This window comes from Trichomycterus rosablanca, chromosome 5 (assembly GCF_030014385.1).
Source record: "Trichomycterus rosablanca isolate fTriRos1 chromosome 5, fTriRos1.hap1, whole genome shotgun sequence".
Taxonomy (NCBI): domain Eukaryota; kingdom Metazoa; phylum Chordata; class Actinopteri; order Siluriformes; family Trichomycteridae; genus Trichomycterus; species Trichomycterus rosablanca.
Window position 1 is genome coordinate 47,656,188 of NC_085992.1, and position 14,344 is coordinate 47,670,531.

The 14,344-nt window shown below is 40.9% G+C and overlaps 1 protein-coding gene across 1 annotated transcript in view; it reads left to right on the plus strand.

The window, feature by feature from the left end:
* Positions 1 to 14,344, plus strand: part of fam13a (family with sequence similarity 13 member A) — a 108,303-nt gene that overhangs the window by 43,126 nt on the left and 50,833 nt on the right. The window contains exon 8 of the mRNA XM_062996241.1: positions 3,271 to 3,491. Within this exon, the coding sequence (XP_062852311.1) occupies positions 3,271 to 3,491 (221 nt within the window). The remainder of the gene's footprint in view (positions 1 to 3,270; positions 3,492 to 14,344) is intronic.

The following is a 14,344-nucleotide window of genomic DNA, read 5'->3' on the forward strand; positions in this document are numbered from 1 at the left end:
AGGCTACAGCAGTAACTGAGGAGTGGACTGTAACTTGTGATGATTTTGATCTAGGACCTTGTCCTCCCTCTACCTGCATGGAATAATCTAAAGGTTGTGAGTGTCAATACACACTTGTGCTATTTCTGCAATGGCTGATAGCTTACAAATGATAATGTCCTGCTACACTTCCAAACTGAAAATTATAGGGAAAAAAGACTCATTTAGCTTAGCAGTGGTGCTGGTGTTGCATCAGAAACTGTATGTCAGACCAGCGGGCATAGTATCACCAATCTATTATTTATTGCCAACATTATTTCTGCCAGGCCTTAAAAATAGGGCCCTAGTAAATTCACGGAAAAATGTCGGACCTTGTTTTTTAAAAATCACAGATTCATTAAATAACACTCATAAATTAAGTGATAGAATTAATGGAAGCTACAATACACGGCAACAGTGTGAGGCTTCATGTTCTGTCTAAAATATGAAAATACTCGTCTGTGTTTTCCAAACTTATTAACCCGAGTCGTGTTTTTAGCTGCTTTAGATTGCTAAAAACAGACTTTTCTGTGGTGTAGTGTGCTGACAGTGTTTGTGTTTACGTGCATTGAGTGCATTTTGTCCCTTTGGGGATTCCATAATCAGTGGAAAAGTGTGCTTCTCTACACACGTGATCATCTCTCTCTGCTGTGCCTCAAAAGAATAAGACAGTAAAGTATTCTGCTCCCGATAGTTTGTCTAGGTACAGTTTATTAAACTCAGCAAAGTCTAAAGATGCTCAGTTACAACAGAACTGCCTCATAGTTCAGATTAACTAGTAAACGTGAAGCACTTGAATTCTGTGTGAATTAAATATGTTAAATCGCTAAACACAAAATTTTAAAGTTCACAGCAAATTGCATATTACATGGGAAACAGCTCCAGAAGGGCCTTACCTATATAGCATTAGCAACGTCCTTCTTGGCCTGCCAGCTAACTAAAAATCAGCCTATCCTGACCCTTATGAAAACTAAACTACGGTGACTTACGTATTTAATTGGTTCTGAAGGGCTGTTCTTAAGTCAAAATATTTGTTAGTTAAACCTATGTTTCCCATAAGAAATAATGTAAATAGAATTAATCCGTGCCAGACCTCCCAAACCCCCCCCCCCCCTTACCCCTAACCTTTCTAATGTCTTAAATGCTCTTTTTTGTTATAAATACAAGTTTATTTTCCCTTAAATCTTAAATTATAGAACAGACATTCCTGTAATAAACAATAATAAACAACAATACACAGTAGTACTGTACATAAACACACACATCACATTTCAGTACAGTACGTGTGCTGTACCATACACCATAATACATTTCCTTCTTTTATATAAAATGTATCTACCAGAAACAACAATAACTCTCATATTTCTCTATTATTTCCTTCTTTATTTCAGTAGTGTTGTATTTTGTAGGTGTAATTGAACGAAAGAAAGAAAACTTTACTGAGCCGAATTCCTTCTTCTCTCTCACTCACTGTCCCCTCTGTCTGATACACAGTGACATGTACCGGAAGGAGTAATTATACAACACAAGAAATAGTGATTTTTTTTCATTTTCTCACCACTGCGCTTCCTCTGCACCTTCTTTGAGGACATTTTAATATTGAATTTTACAAAATATAAAGTAAACACCGTCCGCTGTCCAAATGTTCGCTCACTGTATACATACAGTGTATATATATATATATTAGGGCTGTCGAAGTTAACGCGATAATAACGCATTAACGCGATCTCAATTTAACGCGATAAAAAAAAATTGTGCCGTTAACGCAAATTCTATAGAGGAAAAATGTACCTATACAGGCAGTGAGTGCCATGTAGAATTACATCACGAAGACCCGCATTGTTATGTTTTGTACTTAACCACGAAATACAAATGACAATAGTTATGTGGAGAACGTGTTTGTCTTTATTGCTTAATCCACAACTTAGAGCATCACACTTAAACATAACACGCCGTTACCCGCTGGTCACCTGATGCACATATCAGCTCAGTGACGTACAACACACAGTGGTAACGTGATACGCAGCTCACGTAAATGATATACTGTATATCACCCCCATGATAATAATAAGCTTTTTTCTCTCTTAATTTTCCCTGACAAGTGAAAAACCAAAATATAGCAACCTTAACATTATGAGGAAGAGTTTCAAAGATATTCCTTTGCAATACTTTATCATTTCAAGAATATGATACAGACTGACCAACACTATTAAGCCAAATCAGCATTGAAAATTGACTTTACTTTTAATAACCTTCTACAATGCTGGTGCTTCTTAAAACTGAATATTTTCTTTTAAACAGAAGTGTTATTTAAATGCTATTAAATTGTTTTCCAACAAAATCCGCCCAACACTGGAACGCGTTATTATTATCGCGTTAATTTCGACAGCCCTAATAAAAACGTATTCTGATATCCAGTTAGCAGCGTAGGGTTTATATAGCAGCAGGTAGAATAAGGTGAGAATAAGGTGCAAAAACAATGCAATGTTGTGCAAAGATGCAAGTAATATAGTCACTAGTATGAGTTGTCAGAACCCAGGGAACAAGACTGTGTTGATTGTGAATGAGTTTTTGTGTATGTTGGTGTATGTACACCGATCAGCCATAACATTAAAACCACCTTTTAAAAAAAAAAAAAACATTGCGATTAATCGCGATTAACTATATGAAATTCTGAGATTAATCACGATTAAAAATTTTAATCGTTTGACAGCCCTAACATATATAGATATAGATAGATAGAGAGAGAGAGAGAGAGAGAGAGAGACGGTTGGAGTCAACTTGTTTGTGTCGTCACGTGTTTTGCGAATTTCTGTTTACAATCCGAAATTTGTTCATACGTTAAGTTAAAAAAAGATCGTTCGTAACCCGAAATGTTCGTATGGTAAACGGTTCATAACTCAAGGGTCTACTGTATGTCAAAAAACTTTGTGTCATATTTCTCATCTCAATAATTCCTCTTTATGCTTTTAAATGGCACAACTCAAAAAAATGCTTGCCCATCATCAGGGAAAACCTCCACAATGATTTCAGTGCACCACATGCCAACCTGTGACTGGTATCTGCTTTCTGAATTCGTGTGGTAGAATTCTTGTCCATCTTTTTTGCTTCCTCTTTTGTCCTGTCTAACTCTAAGAAATTCTGGAGTGTGTGTGGCTGGCAGTAATATGAACAAAAGCCTTGCCATCTGATAGCCTGCTGTGCCAGTGCACTGACCGCCATGTGGTGTGTGTCTGCCTCTCTCTCTCACAGGTAAAGAAGGTAGCGGATGATGTGACGCTGAGATCTGTTCCCCAGCCCGTTCCATCTACAGGTCTCCCCTTTTCCAGACATTTATCTCGACCTGCAGGACAGAGTCGTATCTCTGGTGCTGAAACTGCCAGAGAAGGAAGGAGCATCGGCTCTGCAGCGGACAGCACTGACCTGAGTCCTCCTGCTCTCAGCCCCATCAAGAGCATGGATACTGTGTGCAGGTGAGTGTGCTTCATGCAGTTACAGAGGGTCTGTTTGAAAACCTAGTGAGCTGCCTTGCTGCCTACTGCCTACATAGGCAGCTGCCTCAGTAGAGAGGATTCTAATAAGACATCAAACTCATAAGGCAGATTATTTAGATGCACTACTTGAACAGCAATTATGGCCCCAAGGTTTCCGCTTACTAAGCTAACACTGTTAGCCTCAGGCCATTCAAACCAATGAGGTGAGGCTGCACAACCCGCTAGCACGCCAGCTAACGTCTCCCTCCGTTTACAGAGAACCGTCAAATTGTCACTGACGAGCCCGAATTAGCAAATAAACGACACTTGTGCACCTTTATACAAATTAAAAATCAATGAGAATTTATTTCTATTTAAAAAGAACTCTCTCTGTTGCTTCGCACCGTCCGCTATATTTGTAATTTTTTGTGAGAAAAGTTGTGCCGCACTGAATTCTGGGATTGTCTTCAGCACTAAGGAAGCATCGGATGCTCCCTCATTATTCAGTCAGGTTATAGCTTTGAAATAAGCCGCCTCAGTAGGAGCATTTCTAAGAATTTGGGCAGCCTTTTTCTCAGGAGCAGGTAGGATGACCTGGGCGGCACGGTGGCTAAGTGGGTAGCACTGTCGCCTCACAGCAAGAAGGTCCTGGGCTTGATCCCCAGGTGGGGCGGTCCGGGTCCTTCCTGTGTGGAGTTTGCATGTTCTCCCCGTGTCCTTGTGGGTTTCCTCCAAATGTAATGTAAATGTAAATGTTCACCGGTTTCCTCCCACAGTCCAAAGACATGCAAGTGAGGTGCATTGGAGATACAAAATTGTCCATGACTGTGTTTGATATAAACTTGTGAACTACCGTTCCTGTCATGAACGTAACCAAAGTGTAAGACATGACATTGAAATCCTAATAAACAAACATAAAGCGTTTGAATGCTTGTAGCTCATCTGTTAGGGCAGCTGCAGCCTAGTGGTTAAGGTGCTGGACTAGTAATTAAAAGGTTGCTGGTTCGGGCCCCACCACTGCCAGGTTGAGCAAGGCCCTCAACCCTCAATTGCTTAGACAGTTTACTGTCACAGTACTGTAAGCCACTTTGGATAAAAGCATCTGCTAAATGCCGATCACTAGGTTTTCAGACAGACCCAATATATGATAAAAGTTTGTAGACACCTGACCATGAACTCAGTTTTTAATTTTGTTTTTAACAACTGCTGTGCAGTTTATTGAACGTCTAAAAATCACAAAGCATCGGCTTAACATGGTTTTATGTCCAAATGCTCGCGTACATTGTAATTCATGCTGCATTATGCAACTCTTTACCATCCAGAGTAGAAGCGGTGACCTTGCTGAAGTCAGTAGAGAGAAAACATAGTACGGCTGTGAGTTCTTTTAAAAAGCCTCCAGTATCTCCAGTTCACCTCACTTGCACGTCTTTGGACTGTGGGAGGAAACCGAAGCTCCCGGAGAAAACCCACACAGACACGGGGAGAACATGCAAACTCCACACATAAAGAACCTAAACCACGCCACCTGGGGATCAAACCCAGGTTCTTCTTGCTGTGAGGTGACTGTGCTACCCACCGAGCCACCGTGCCACCCCCTACAGTCCAGGTTAATGTCTTGTTCAGAGACATTTAGAACAATTACATCCACACAGAATGACTGGTCATTATCTAATCTGAACATTTACATAATTGTTCAAGTGGTGCATAAATAGCACACAGTCTGTTATGCTCGAATCTCAGTGGTGCTCTTGCCATCTACACAGACATGATTGGTTGTCGAGGAAGGGGGTGGTCATAGCCGAAGCCCTGAAATGGATTGGTACCCTGTTCCGGGGTAATCCTGCCTTGCATTCAGTGTTTCCCAGTGAAACCGGACCTGTCACGACCCTGACCAGGATAAAATAGTTGATAAAAAATAAAATGAACCTTTTTAAATGTTCTTGGCATCTACACAGACATGATTGGCTGTCTGAGGGAGGGGATGGCTGTAGCCGAAGCCCTGAAATGGATTGGTGCCCTGTTTGGGGTAATCCTGCCTTGCATCCAGTGTTTCCCAGACCTGTCACGATCCTGACCAGTATAAAACAAAATGAACATTTTAAACCCTGGAATCAGCTTTTTAAATCAGTGGATATTTAATATTGGAGATTAATAATATGTCTTTGTACCCTGTATTAAAATGTTAGCCACTTGCAATGATCTAGGTGTGCACGCTTGGCACAGCGGTCTATTGCACTAGCTCACCACAGCTGTGATCCAGGTTTGAATGTCAGAGGTGCCAATATCAGCCAAGCGTTGCTGGCATGGTACCCGTAATGGTACGTCCTGTAATTTTATTTTGTATTTGTACATAGGAAAGTCATTTAAGCCACAGCAGTGCATTATGTAACTTTTTTGTTTTCCTTTTTCGGTTGCTCCCGGATTTAGAGGTCAACACAACGTATCATTCTGTATACCTGATCACACTGGACTCCTGATGTAACCCTCCTATTTTTATCTGGGCTTGGGACTGCACTTGAGAGCACTTGACAAGTGCACCTTCCAATGATCGGGCTGTTTGAACACACTTCCACTCTTAGACATAGATAATCATGCCTACGCCTTATGATTAGTTATGACTTATTTCTAGCTAAAATGTATATTTTATCACTTCTCCTTTATTATATTCTGAAGAGTTTAAGGTACTAGACTAATAATCAAGAGGTCCCTGGTTCATTTATTTTGTTTATTAGGATTTTAACGTCATGTTTTACTCTTTGGTTACATTCATGACAGGAACGGTAGTTATTCGTTACACAAGATTCATCAGTTCAGGTTTTTAATGTTAAACACAGTCATGGACAATTTTGTATCTTCAATTCACCTCATTTGCATGTTTTTGGACTGTGGGAGGAAACCGTAGCTCTCGGAGGAAACCCACACAGACACGAGGAGAACATGCAAACTGCTCACAGAAAGGACCCGGACCGCCCCACCTGGTAATCAAACTGAGCATCCGTGCTGCTTGGTCTCAAGCTCTACCATCACCAAGTTACCATGGTTGGGCCCAAGAGCAAGGCCCTTAGCTCCCAATTGCTTACATTGCATAAGTTTCAGTTGCACGTCGAGGGCCTTTGGGGTCAGCACTGCTTTCAGTTCTGAGATTCCTACTGCGTTTGTTTGGCACTGTTTTGCCGCGTTCCTCAGATAGTGCTGATAGCTCCGCCGGGTATCCACCTGCTGCTTTACATTAAAGCCGTACCACAGCACCGTTAACAGCATGCCACAGACGCACACATTCCAGGCACGTTTATTCTGAGGAACTGAAAGCTAATCTGCCATGGAGGTCAGGTTTCTTCTGGAATAGCAGCAGCACAGCCTTGTTGTTGCCATGTGCTGCCTCAGTTTGCATAGATGTTTTGGCCGTTATGCTAGTACCACATCTGCACTGAGACAGCTGGGGAACAACCCCGGCACGACAACAAAGTCTTTCAGATTATTACTGGCTGTTTTTAATACTGTTAAAATTCATTATGTTGGGGTGGGAGGGTGTAACTTATGCTTAATAATATAATACATTTATGAGCATCTTTGCTCTAGAACTGTTTTATTATTTAGATCTTGACTTGTGGACACTGATCGGCAGTAGCAAAGCCTCTATTGTTAAATCATCTGATACCAGTCCGATTCATTGACTGCTCCTGTAACTTAATATGAACTGATGGCAGATGTAATAGGTGCTTGAGTAGAGCAAAGATAAACTGCTCCAGCCCACCACCGCTAGGATCTAGGTTTTGAATTCCCTACAGGAGATATCGGTGATATCTATATACAGACATGATCAGTTATGTCTGAGCAGGGGAAGGGGGGTGACTGAGGCCTTGCAACGGATAGGTGTCTTGTCCTGGTTGTGCTTGCATGGGGAAACCGACCCACTGTGATCCTGATCAGGATAAATCATTGGTAAACATGGATTAATGATGACAAATGCAGATGCTTAATTACTGTAGTAGTGTGAGCACAACAATTAATTAGATGTGTCCAGAATGTTGTGAATATCTGAGTATGATCTTGTTGATGATTCCATTCTTAACTGTGAGTGTTTATCTGAAGTTTTTCCTCCCATTCACAACTATAAATGTCTTTCTTTCTTCTGTAACGTCTTATTCATGTCTGTATATACAACCCCAAATCAAAAACAGAGTTTCTTACATTGACTTTGACTTTTATTTGATGTCAGACAGGATGAACCTGAGATATTTCATGTTTTATCTGCTCATCTTCATTTCATTTATTAATAAACATCCATTCCTGCACTTCAGTCCTGCAGCACATTCCAAAAAAGTTGGGATGGGGGCAATTTAGGGCTAGTAATGAATGTGATTCCAAACAGGTGATGTGAACAGGTGATTGTAATCATGGTTTGGTACAAAAGCAGCATCCAGTCTCTGATCAGCAAAGATGATCAGAGGATCCAGTTTGTCAACAAATGTGTGAGAAAATGATTAAAATGTTTAAAAACAATGAACCTCAAAGAAAGATTGGAAGGAATTTCAGTCCGTAAAGGCCAAGGGTGCAAGCTTAAGCTGAACGCCCGTGATCTTTGAGCCCTCAGACGACGCCGCATTAAGAACCACCACTCAACAATAGCTGATATAACCACATGGGTGAGGGATTACTTTGGCAAACCTTTATCAAGCTCTACAACACAGAGTTACTGCACAAATGCCACTAAAAACTTTACTGTGCAAAAAAGAAGCCTTATGTTAACCATGTCCAGAAGCGGCGTCGACTTCTCTGGGCTAGGAGGCATCTAGGATGGACCATCACACAGTGGAAACGTGTATTGTGGTCAGATGAATCAGCATTCCAGGACTTTTTTGGAAAAATTGACTCTGTGTGCTCCGGACCAAAGAGGAAAATGACCATCCAGACTCTCTGCAATGAAATAAAAGTCACAGTAAATGTAAGAAACTCTGTGTTTCTTTTATTATTTGTGTTTTCCATGCTGTCCCAACTTTTTCTGATTTGGGGTTGTAGACGAAAAGTACTGCTATGTATTTGAACACTGGATCCCAGTGTTAGTGGGCTGGCAAAATTTACTGTGCCACCTGAGCGCCTCATATTATTATTATTATTATTTATTATTATTATTATTATTATTATTGTTGTTGTTGGTATCATGCTGAATGTCCAATAAGAACCCTAGCTACTTGAGAGACCAGACCTCCCCTGTCTAGTCTGGTCCAAACTGGATCATACAGCTATGCAGTATGCAGTAGATTGAGTTTAAGAGAAGTACCGTTTGACCTTTAGCAGAGGTTTAGATGAAGTGTCCGGGCTTTCCTGCTGGAATAAAACCACTGGGCTGACTGCCAGTGTTCCCCTCATGTAAGTGTTGACAGCTTGTGATAGCTGGCTTACTATAAGTGGGATTGGAATACAAAAAATATAAAACAATGTGTCTGCATTATTTTTTTTTCTAACATTAAAATCATCAAATCTGTGGTAGTAATAAATAATTAAGATAAAATTATAAATAAAAAATAGGTTGGCAGCATATGTTCTGTCACTTTGGTGAAAGGTATCGTACAGACAGGTGAACGGGTGTCGAGCATATGTTTAAGACATCATACACACATCAAACTAGTCTCGATTGCTTGGAATAGCCTGAAGCTTCTCATGTGTTTCAGCTGAGCTTGTTCTCACCTTCTGTAGAAATGATTAAACACTGCAGCAGCAGCAGCAGCAGGTCCGTTCTCAAAACACTTCTGAACCCTTTTTACTTCAGTGCCTGATATAAATGAGCATCTTACATCCCAGGATAAGAATAAAAATGGCAGCACTGTGTCTGTAATGATGCTGATGATTACAGGTTAGACTAAAGTAGAATATTACACCAAGTATTGATTACACCATGTGCTTTGAAATTTGATTACTTGTCACTGGTACGGCCACTTGGGTAGTGCAGCGGTTTATTACGCTAACCTACCATTGCTGAGTTCCAGGCTTAGACACACATCTACACAGAAAAGATTAGGTGATGGGGGTGGCCGAAGCCATGAGATGGATTGGCACCCTGTCCAGGACCTTGCGCCTAGTGTTTCTTGGTGAATCCAGACCCACAGCAAAATAATAAAATGAAATCACTAGACCGTGTTGTATTTGGCAGCAAAACAAATTTACTGACCTAGTTTGTGACAGTCGATGACGCAAATTCCTTCCAAAACTTCTTTTTTCATAAAAATTTTTTTTTTACACTTTTAGAGTCTGTTATTGAACTGATTTTTTAATTATCTTGTATAAGAGCTGACATCGAAGCATTTGTTGCCAATTCATGCAAAAAGATGTAATGACATCAAGCTCTAGAACAAGTTGGGAATAATTACACAGAAGATTCTTGTTTGGACAAACATCAAACCCATTTTTAATAGGAGTGGTCAGTAATTTTATGGTATATTTTGTTTATTTTGGTTTAAAAGCGATCTCTATCTATCTATCTATCTATCTATCTATCTATCTATCTATCTATCTATCTATCTATCTATCTATCTATCTATCTATCTACCTGTTTACCTGTCTATCTGTCTACCTGTCTGTCTATATATCTATCTTTCTATCTTATTATCTTACTGAGTAATTGATTGATAAGGTCAGAAGCAGAACATGGAAACACGGTGCTTTATTTAAACATGCATTACTTTGATTTTTTAACTCTGCTTGTTTTCTGGTGCCAAGTTAGAAGTAAACAGTGATTCATCCTGGTAAAGACATGGACTGTGTCATTTTTAGCTGGAAAAACATCTTAACCACCCTGATGCTAACAAATCCACCGAAGAGACCAGCAGAGCAAGTGCAGTTTCTACATCACTCTGTAGATCTGTGGGAAAACTGTAATGACTGAATGTCAACTGTTTTGTAAGCTGACTCTGGCGTATTAGGGCAGGAAAATGCTAAACTAAGCGTTGTGCGATTTGCCAGGATATGGGTGGGACGTACTCAGGAGCTCATGAATGTGAGGTTATGGGAAAGTTGTTTACTTGAGATGAATGTGCTGGTGGTGTGCTGTTACAGAGGTTTACACGTGTGTTAAATAATAAACACAAGTCACTGTCGAGAATCCAACAGTAATTTAGGGGGATTTAAATTGTATATAGTGACACTCAGAGTGTTTATGGACACCACATCCAGTGGTGATCAGTTGGCACTGTGGTCTATTATGCTTGCCCACCACCACTGAGATCTGGGCTTAAATCTCAGCAATGCTATCAGCCGGCCGGGTGTCTACACAGACCGGATCAGCTATGTCTGGGGGGATAACGGAAGCCCTGCAATCCTGGGTGAAACCAGACACACTGTAACCCTCACCAGGATAAATTAGTTACTGAAAAAGGCCTACCTTAAAACTAGCCTTAGTAAAGTGAGACGTTTGTATATGCATATACAGTATATATATATATATATATATATATATATATATATATATATATATATATATATATTTATATATAATTTTGCGTTTTACTGCATATAATTTATGCATTTGAGGGTATATTGCTGCTCACGCTTCCCCCGACCCGCGTGCAGCCCTTAACGAAACCATTGTCCACCCATGCACTTTGCACAGGCGACTTTATCCGCCAATCATGGTCCTTACACAGCGTTCAAAGACCCCGCACACATATTCCGGTCATCCCTCCCTGCAGGCACTGCCAATTATGCCCGCTAGATGCATAATATGCCCGCTAGATGCAATTATGCCCACCAGCTGACCGGTGGCAACGCCGAGTTTCGAACCGAGGAGTTCAAAATCTCTGCGCTGGTGTGCTAGCTGAATATCCTGCTGTGAGACATTGTTTTGTTTGCTTGTGTTTGTTTGCTTGTGTTAGGGATGAAACTCCTCTTTATTTAAACAGAAATAGGTTTTCTGAAAATAATAAGCGAAGCTGGGTGTTTTATTGACAGATCATGACCAGATTTTACACTTATTTTGTAATAATATGACCACAAGTGGTCTCTCGAGGCCAAAATAACAGAAACATAAGAAACATCTCACGGTTGGACGACTGCAACTCCCTACTGGCAGGCGCTCCAATGTCCACTACTAAACCCTTGCAGCTCATTCAAAATGCAGCTGCCCGTCTGGTTTTTAACCAACCTAAACGCTGCCACATCACCCTACTGCTGCCACATCATCACCCCACTGCTGCCTCATCAACCCACTGCTGTGATTTCTTCACTGGCTTCCTGCAGCATGTTTAAAAAATTGATGCTCACCTACAAAGCCAAAAATTGACCAGCCCCAAGTTACCTCAGAGGTCTAATCAAACCCCGCTCTGTACCACGCAACCTCCGAGCCACTAGTCTCGCTCGACTTGATCCTCCACCCGGGACTCGAGGAAGACGCATCAAGGATCTTCTCTGTTCTAGCACCCAAGTGGTGGACCAAACTTCCTCTGTCTGTCTGAACATCTGAGTCTCTTGCTGTTTTTAAAAAATGATTAAAAACCTTCATCACCTCTTTACTAAACACTTTTCAGCAGATTTGTATCCTTGGACTGTTGTCTAGTTAAACTAGAGTAAGGTAATGTTCACTATGGAAGCTCTTCTGTACGTCTCTCTGGATAAGAGCGTCTGCTAAATGCCGAAAATGTAAATATAAATATAAAAATCAGAATAACTCCTTGTTTTGTTTTTGTTTCCCCCCAATTCTTACATGGGTAAAGCTTCGTTCAAAGACACCATTGTTTCCTCACTAAGGTAGTAGGTAAGCAGGATTTCCTTCATGCGAGTTTAATACTCTCACCAGACTCCTAATACCACTTCTGATGAAGTCTGGGAGGCATTAAACTCTTGAGCAATTCCTCACAATGCATGTCTGGTATCTTAATACGCAAGAGATTTTAAAATCAGATCTGCACTGAATGTAAAAATGCTCTATTGTTCAATCTTGTGGGAGGGAATGTTCACACACACACACACATTCATAAATCCTGTAGCATTAGCAGTCATGTGATCTGTTTCTTTGAAGTTGCTTGATTCACTTTTTCATTTTGTCTTGGCAAACACATTCGGATTATTCTCCACCCCTTCACACACACAAGCTACGTGATGTTGCGGCACGTATCACGCCAGCTCTGTGCCAGCTAGATTAATCACCGCCACTTGGTCATAAAAATGCAGTATCACCGTTATCTTATTATTTTCTCTCGCCTAATCGAACAACACGTCTGTATTATCTCACTTACTCACTCACTCACTCTCTTAACTGCTTATCCAGTTAGGGTCGCGGGGGTGCTGGAGCCTATCCCAGCTTTTCAGTGGGCGCAAGGCACACAGCAACACCCTGGACGGGGCGCCAGTCCATTGCAGGGCAGACACATACACACACATACACATACCCATTCTCCTGTAGGGCAATTCAGTGTTCCCAATTAACTTGACTGCATGTTTTTGGACTGTGGGAGGAAACCTAGCAGACACGAGGAGAACATGAACACAGAAAGGACCCGGACCACCCCGCCTGGGGATCAAATCCAGGACCTTCTTGCTGTGAGGCGACAGTGCTACCCACTTAGCAACCATGCCGCCACGTCAGTATTATACTATCTTTTAACCTGATTGGTGCAGATCAGGACCACTCAGACAGTTTTCTTTTTTAGGATGTGGTAGTAAAAACACTGCTCACTTACTACAGTGTTTATGTGTATATTTTGCGTCATTTTACTCTTTTTTGCTTATTTTTTATGGGTAAGGAGCTATCATGGTTGCGTAGCAGGTAGTGTCAGAGATGTGTTAAATAATAATAATAATTATTATAATAGTTATAATTTTCATTTTCAGCATTTCGCAGACGCTCTTATCCAGAGCGGCTTACAGAAGAGCCTCCACTTCCACTTCATTACTCTAGTTTAAGTAGACAACAGTCCAAGGATACAAATCTGCTGAAACCTGTTAGAACAAAGGAATAGATGCTATAGAAGGTTAGTTAGTGCATGTTATTGCTCAGCCTAAGTGCTTAGTAAAGAGTTGGGGCTTTAAATCAACTTTTGAAGACAGTGAGAGACTCAGATGGACGAATGGACAGGGAAAGAGTGTTTTACCACTTGGGTGCCAGTACAGAGAAGATCCTTGATGCTCGTCTTCCTTGAGTTCTGGGTAGAGGATTAAGACGAGTGAGACCAGTGGCTCGAAAGTGGTGTAGTACAGACCGGGGTTTTATTATTATAATAATAGCAATCCCACATCATCATGGACCCATCCCATGCTTGACTGTGCTATTCTGGTCATAAACCTTGTCTTTTTTGTGTCAGACAAATCACTGATCCATGTGGCCAAACAGTTTTAGTTTATATTTATCACTCCATAGAACTCTGCAGGCTTATCCAAACTCCTTCTGGTGTATTCTGGTCTGGCCTGTTCTGTTCTGTGCTTTTTGGTCAAAAGTGGCACCATGGTTCCAACAAACTTTATCAAAATTGAATCTTTGGGTGATGTGTATATAAGACATCACAGCTAAAGCTGATTTAGGGTGGGTATTCAGTTCTCAATGGTGTATTCATGTTGTAACCCAACTTTAGGTCATAAATACTAGCAGCAGGTTTTAAGATCAGCAATTTTAGGTAGGGGTTGAATAATTGTCATTTCTTCATTTTCTTCACTTGCTGTATTGTTATGGAAAAAGGCCAAGGGCAGGTGACTTTCAGTTAAGAGGAACTGACATGTCAACCCTCTGCTGGGAGGCATCTTCTTCCTCTACCTATCCTCATGACAGTTGGGTCCATTACAGATGGTTACAGATGGGATGTTTTTGCCACATCTAGAGTTCATTTGGAGCATGGTGCTTTTTGGCTATAATAATTATTTGAGACAAG